This window comes from Papilio xuthus, unplaced genomic scaffold (assembly GCF_000836235.2).
Source record: "Papilio xuthus unplaced genomic scaffold, Pxut_1.1 DF827756.1, whole genome shotgun sequence".
In the NCBI taxonomy this organism is placed as follows: domain Eukaryota; kingdom Metazoa; phylum Arthropoda; class Insecta; order Lepidoptera; family Papilionidae; genus Papilio; species Papilio xuthus.
Window position 1 is genome coordinate 3762971 of NW_013530893.1, and position 7161 is coordinate 3770131.

At 31.7% G+C, this 7161-nt stretch overlaps 1 protein-coding gene across 1 annotated transcript; it reads left to right on the forward strand.

Annotated features, from left to right (window-relative positions):
- The first annotated feature begins 601 nt into the window (after nucleotides 1-601).
- Nucleotides 602-5749, forward strand: LOC106116095 (uncharacterized). Its single transcript, XM_013309836.1, has 3 exons — nucleotides 602-1035; nucleotides 3470-3645; nucleotides 5549-5749. The coding sequence occupies exons 1-3, from the start codon at nucleotides 606-608 to the stop codon at nucleotides 5747-5749; spliced, it is 807 nt and encodes a 268-aa protein (XP_013165290.1). The 5' UTR covers nucleotides 602-605.
- Nucleotides 5750-7161: the final 1412 nt, after the last annotated feature.

Sequence of the window (7161 nt, forward strand, 5' to 3'; positions counted from 1 at the left end):
CAGTTAAAAGCTACTTGCAGGAATTAACCTATGAAGAGACTGAGGAATTATTTACAATTTGGCCTTAATATTTTAATATTTTTGTAGTATTTTCTCCCTACTTTCTCCATTTTTTATTTTTATTTTAACATCACTGTAACGTTTCTTTAGTTTATAACAGCACCTAAAATTTGTAAGCGGGTGCGCACTGATATAACATCAAATCAAGCGACAATAGCCTAATGGTCTAGTAGATAACCATGTCCTAGCACAAGCTTCTAGCTTATTTGGAATGGTAACAACTAATGTGTTAAAATATTTCTGAAACTTGTTTTTTTTTTTTTAATTTGTAAACTAAACTGTTATGTAATATTGTGTGTGTCTATGCAAATAAAAAATTATTATTATTATTATTATTAGATTTGACGAAGGAAGGGTCGCCCAGAAAAGGGGAAACATTTCTTTTCTGTGTGCCCCTCCTCCGTCTATTAAACGTCGGCACGTCTATGGGCAGCGGTCGCATCACTATTTCGGCTAATCCAGGTTCTGATACTGCTTCTGCTGCTACCTTATAATAAAAGGAAAATAACTTAATTTCAGACCGAAACTTAAAGATTTAAATTAAAATGGATTATACCAAAACATTTGTATTGCAAATTACTGTCTTGGTACTTGTATTAAAAGAAGCAAAGACTTTAGAAGAAGGATATCTTGGACATGTAAAAGATGCTTGCTATATGAAAGGAGAAGCGCTATCTTGTATGAAGTATAAAGCTTTAAAAATAGCGACGAATACATTCTTTGGTGATATATATTCAAACGAAACGATAAGAGCAAGTAAGATGATTAGTTTTGTACCGCTTGATGAAGAAGCAATAAAAGAAGTAATGAAGAACGAAGAAGAAGAAGCACTGATGGAACCGAGAAGTTTAATGTCAGAGTGGTCGGAATTTACAAAATACTTGATGAAATTAGTAAAAGAATTCTTTAAAACTAAAGGATTGAAAGTTGATCTTCCAGAAGGTGCTAGAACAATTGAAGAAACTGATGATGATGGTGAGTACTAATTATTTTTTGATATAGCTATTTATTTTACAGTCCACCGTTAACTACAATATAGACTGGTCTTTGGTGTAAATGTAAGTCAACTTTGGTACAGTCTATAACCGTACATATAAGGAAGTAGTCTAATAGAGCAAAGCACTTTCCTCGTATACGTTGAACCTTAACACATAAGCCTAAAATATCCATACACTGAACCCTGGTCTATTCACCCAAAGTTCAATGATAAAGTTCGTATTAGTGACAATCAAACTCATAGTAGGCAATTACCAAAATAAACAGGACTTATAGAGATAACGGAACACAGATTATTAACGAATATTAATATTAAACGGTATCAGAATAATGTCAATGAACCGTTAAATGATGGCATAGTTAATTGACTCGGGAATTAATAACAATACAATAAGAATTGGGAAATAGTACAAGAAATTCTTACTTGTTACTAATATTATAAATGAATATTTGGATGGATGGATGTTTGTTTGAAGATATCTCGAAAACGGCTGTATGGATCTCACTGAAATTCAACATAGATGTATAACATAATCTGGAAGAACACATAGGCTAATTAAGTTTTTTTTTTAATTACGTGACGGGACATTACGCGGACGGTATCGACAGCTAGTACGCCATATAACCAAATCAAAATTATTAAAGCTTTTATACAGTTTAGGTTAACCGAGAGTGGTGTTTGTTCACTTCCAATATTTACATATGCAATGAGGATTTACTCAAATTGAGCAGCATCGCTATTATGTGGTCCAATGTGCAAATATTTAATACATTTAGGGTTAAAACGGATTTAAACGGCTTTGTGACAGTGTAAACGTTGCTTTAAATGTTGTAAAATTATAATAATAGTCTACAATATTGTTTACTAAATAGTAATTAAATTTAATCCTATATTTCAGGATAAAATAGTAATCGAACGCAACTTTATTTTTCCAAATCTGTCAAGCTGTTAAAGCGACAGATAACGTCAAATATTCTTGTGTCAATTATAAAAAAGAAATGCGACTGATTTTTTTTTAATTTACTTCAAGCAAAATATTAGTCGTTCACACTTCACAGGGTTTATAAAACAGTGGCTCTTAATCTTAAGGCTTTCAAATTACGAAGCAAGGCACAGCTAAACCCAAACAATTTATCTTGTTTCACATCATTTGGCAAATTCTAAGAGATTGTACACACATGATGAGATTAAAGTGTAAATCATTATATCAGATCTTTACACGTCATTTGTCTAAGTCTATTTAAATGTATTTTATAAAAAAAAATTTACAAATGTTAATGTAAAAATTACTCACTGCTAACTAAAAGATTGGGTCTCGTAAATATTGATTTACAAAATTATTATTTTTCCCTTTTATTCCTACACTAACGGTCGCCTGTGACATCGTCCGTGTGGAATTAAAAAAAAAAATAATTAGCTTATGTGTTCTTCCAGACTGTGTTCTATATTTATGTCAAATTTCATCAAGATTCGTTCAGTAATTCTGGAGATATCTTCTAACAAACATCCATCCATCAAAACTTTCGTATTTGTAATACTAGTAAGATTACGAATTAATATAGACAAAAAAAACGTGTCAGTACAATTATCGCTCCATTAAACTTCAACCGAATAAAGTAAACAACTATATTTAAATTGGACCATGAAAAATATAGCTAATGGATTAAAAAAATCCGTGTCAATAAATCTGACTAGCATTTGCCAGCATAATATTGTACCGTGAGACTCAAAGTTAGTCTCGGTCAAGTTTACAGGGAAGGTGGGACTAATTGCGTTTTAATGATACTACTACAGTTGCTTCAAAATAATTGGAACTTGAAATCAGTTGACGAACTTAAGACCTAGACAATACAAAGTACTATTAAGTGAGAACGAGTTTTGTTTAGTAGTTTCTATTAAAGTTTTGAGAAATATCGCTGTTGTACAGAGTTTTTAGCTTTTAGCTTTTGTAACTCATATATTTTTAGTCATATTATTAATTAGCATTCACGATATATTTTGTCCATTTCTTTCTTGCTGTGTTGATGGTATTTGTCTTATTTGACATAAAAAAATGACATAAACTTATACTAACTAAGATTACACAGTAAATTACAACACAACTAAACTAAACCAATTAATATTTGACTAAGTTAAACTTACTAAAATTCTTATATAAAAACGGCTAAACATTCACGTATATTCGTCCAGTGGCGGCACCGACTAGTTTCGAACCCATCGGGGGCCCTTCATCAGGGTGAGTGGTACTGGTATTATTTCGCGGTGCCGCGAACTTTTTCACTCTCACTAAAATTCAACTAAAGTAAAACTAAATAATATTCAACTAAATTATATTAACTAATATTTAACTAATTTAAATAAGTTTCAACTATTATAAATTAAACTATAAACTAAGACTCATAAATATTTCAGCTCGAGGTAAAAAGAAAAAGCTGGCAGTGATGATACCACTGCTCAATCTTTTAGCGACGCTGAAGACAAAGTTACTGCTCATACCAATCCTATTAGCGGTACTTTTGATAAAGAAACTACTTTTAGTTGCAGCTTTGTTGGTGCCGAGTTTACTTAGTACATTGAAGTCATGCAAGGTAAATACATTTAACTTAGTTATATTATGATAGTATTATTATTAATCTATAAAGTATCTTAATTTAACTTAGCAATATTCATCATCATCAGCTTCACTATAGGTCCCAACTGAGGGGCTCGGAGCCTAACCTAAGTTACAGGTGACTGGGCCATAGTAAACCACGCTGACCCAGTGCGGATTGACTTCAAGCGTCTTTGATTTTCTTCGCAGATATGTGCAGGTGTCACGATGTTTTTCTTCACCGTAAGAACTTCGGATAAATGTATGTAAATAGAAAAACACATTGGTACATGGTGGGTTTTCGAACCCAGGACCTACAGATTACAAATCAAGTGCTTTAACCCCTGATCCACCGACACTCTTATGTAATATTATAAGAGGAGTATTTTTAGTCAAAACTAAATAGCACCTGAGCACGATCTTACCCGATGTTATGTGTCCGAAATGAGATACTCTTTAGCTTATATATAATTTTTTTATATATCTTATTATTAATTATTATATATATCTTATATATAAAATTCTCGTGTCACAATTTTCGTTCCCATACCACTCCGAAACGGCTTGACCGATTCTTATGAAATTTTGTGAGCATATTGAGTAGGTCTGAGAATCGGCCAACATCTATTTTTAATCTCGCGCGGACGGAGTCGCGGGCGACAGCTAGTATTATAAAAAAATCTAATGCATTCTTCTTTTATCATGTAAAAGAACATTGTTTAACATTATAATTGTCGTATTAAAAGGTTCAGTGAAAAGTGAAAATTATTTTACTTAACTAATAAGTTAAATGCGGGCTTTATTTGAACTTTGTTAGAATTTACGAAAGTCAACCCTTACCTTTTCTATTTCAGACGTCTTTGTTTTACGCTGTCATTAAAGTGTCACAAACTGACAAGCGTACCGAGTTTGATATCATTATATCTTAATAATATTATAAACTAGTTGTCGCCCGCGACTCCGTCCGCGTGGATATATAAAAAAACTTAATATATAGATAAGTTTAATAAAAAGCAGCTCTTCAAGGCATAAATTCGAAAAAAAAATAGAATAAATAGTATCCTATGTCCGTCTCCTGGCTCTAAGCTACCTCCTCACCAATTTTCAACCATATACCATATCGGTAAAGCCGTTCTTGAGTTATAAATAGTGTAACTTACACGACTTTCTTTTATATATTGATGCGAATGTTTAGATAGATAAATATATCTCAATAGAACAGATCTCGATGATATTTGGCATACATATAGGACATAGTCTGGAAGAACGCATAGGCTACTAATAATGTTATTTTTTACCGCGCGGACGGTGTCGCACGCGACAGCTATTCTTAAACAAATCACAGCTTAATCAAAATTAAAACGTTAGGATTAATATTATGCTATAAGCATTTAATTTTTTAAAATAATGAATAATTTTTAACACTTTCAATGCCACCAAACCAAACTATATGTGTTAACTTTTATACGTAAAAATGGACGTACCAGTGAACGTGTTAAATGAAATTAAAATCAATTGAATCAATCTAATTTAATAATGTATAAGTTGAAAATTATTTTCTAATTAAAATATATAGAACTAGTCAAGCACTAGACTTGCAATCTGATGGTCCTGAGTTCAAATCCCGCCATGTACCAATGTGTTTTTCTATTTCCGATTTATATATGTACATTTATCCGACGTTCTTACGGTGAAGGAAAACATCGTGATGCGACCTGCACATATCTGAGAAGAAATTCAAAGATATGTGTGAAGTCAACCAACCCGCACTGGGCCAGCGTGGTAGACTATAGCCTAGTCACCCTAACTTAGCGTAGGATTCGAGTCCCTCGGTGGGGACGTATAGTGAGCTGATGATGATAATGTCATATGCTAAATATAATTTGTATATTATCTTTCAGCATCATCACCCAATGACACACTACTCGTCTTACTTCGATGGTGGTTCGTCAGATTTCAATTCAGACTACGGCAGTAGTTACGCGTACTCAACAGGCGGTGGTTACGGCAAAGATTATGCATCTAACAGAGCTTATTTATTACCTAAACATAGACCTACACCCGCTCCTATGTATATAACTGCACCTGGAACTACTGCGTAATATTTCATAAATTTTAAATAATTATTTATTTTATTATTGTTAATTAAAATACTTTGTTAGAGTGTTTCCCGTTGTGACGATCGGCCAATCAATCAATCGGACCATTGGTATTTTTTATACTGTGGATTCAATCGGCCCAAGAAACACTTTTTTGTTGACATTTTCAGTGACCAATATTATATGTGTCATTTATCCAATTAACCGTCCGTATACACTACCTAAAAATCAAATGATATTTACATGAAAATATTATAAGTATATTTTATGGCGGTTAAAACATATAGTTAATTAATACATATTTTACGAAACAAATGACTATCGGTAAGGATATTTTGTAAAAATTATAAGGAAAAAAAATGAAAAAAGCGACAAAGAATATTTAATTGTATTTCAATGATGCTTGTTTTAGTCGGAGAGTAGATAAAAAAAAATTTATCATAAAATATTGTCTTCGATGTCTTGGAAAGAAAAATCGTCGTTGTCTCTTTAATAATGCCGATGATATGTTAAATAAAATTTTATTTATTTATCTTAATTTAATTTAATCTTAATTATTTATTTATTTTTCTGTGTAGTATTAAATGTGATTTTTGATAATAAAAATTAAGCTCATTTTTTATTTTATTTCTTATTTTTAAAACGAAATATTAACAGATTTTTTTTGTAAATTTAATAATATTCCTCTTATCATTGCAAGCTCTAGGCTTGTGCTAGGATGTTGTTTACGACAATAGTCGAATGGCGGGATCCGAACCACCGAAATCGTGTTCGGAAATCCGTACCCTTAACCATTAGGCTATTGATGCTTTTAAAGCTTTAATCTGTTTATTTTATTTCGATATTGAATAGTGCCTTAAAAGAAAGAATAATTATAATCGACTATTTATAGTTCTAAAGCGAAAGCAGTCTCATGAAAGACCACAAATTCATTTAAATCTTACTAATATTATAAATGCGAATGTTTGGATGTATGGATGATTGATTGTTAGATGATATCCAGAACGGCTGTGTAGATCTTGCTGAAATTTTGCATAGAATATAGTCTGGAAGTCTTAACTACTATTTTTTAGATAAGTCGAAATATCATTGTGGTTTTTGTTAGTCAGCTTTAAATGAAATGATATAAAAATATACAAAAAAAAATATTCCGCGCGGGCGGCATCGCGGGCGACAGCTAGCTCAAAATAAATATGCTTTAATTACGTTTAAATATTATTTCATTTCTTAAACATTTTTCCCGTAAATTTCAATTCTAATTTTCTAAACGTATTCAAAAAGGCCCTGTTTGAAGAATAACATTTTATCTTGCCGTGTCTTCATTAATAATGAATGTTACACAAAGTAAAACTATTCAAGATAAAGAAAGTGCTTTCATGTGAGCGCGATTTAAATAAACGAGAGATTTCTCAATA

What these genes read in the sequence shown, in the direction of transcription:
- LOC106116095 (XM_013309836.1), top strand. Translation starts at nt 606, where the DNA reads ATGGATTATACCAAAACATTTGTATTGCAAATTACTGTCTTGGTACTT. An exon ending in TGAAGAAACTGATGATGATG is followed by an intron (nt 1,036 to 3,469) that starts GTGAGTACTAAT and finishes TAAATATTTCAG; the next exon opens with CTCGAGGTAAAAAGAAAAAG. An exon ending in GTACATTGAAGTCATGCAAG is followed by an intron (nt 3,646 to 5,548) that starts GTAAATACATTT and finishes ATTATCTTTCAG; the next exon opens with CATCATCACCCAATGACACA.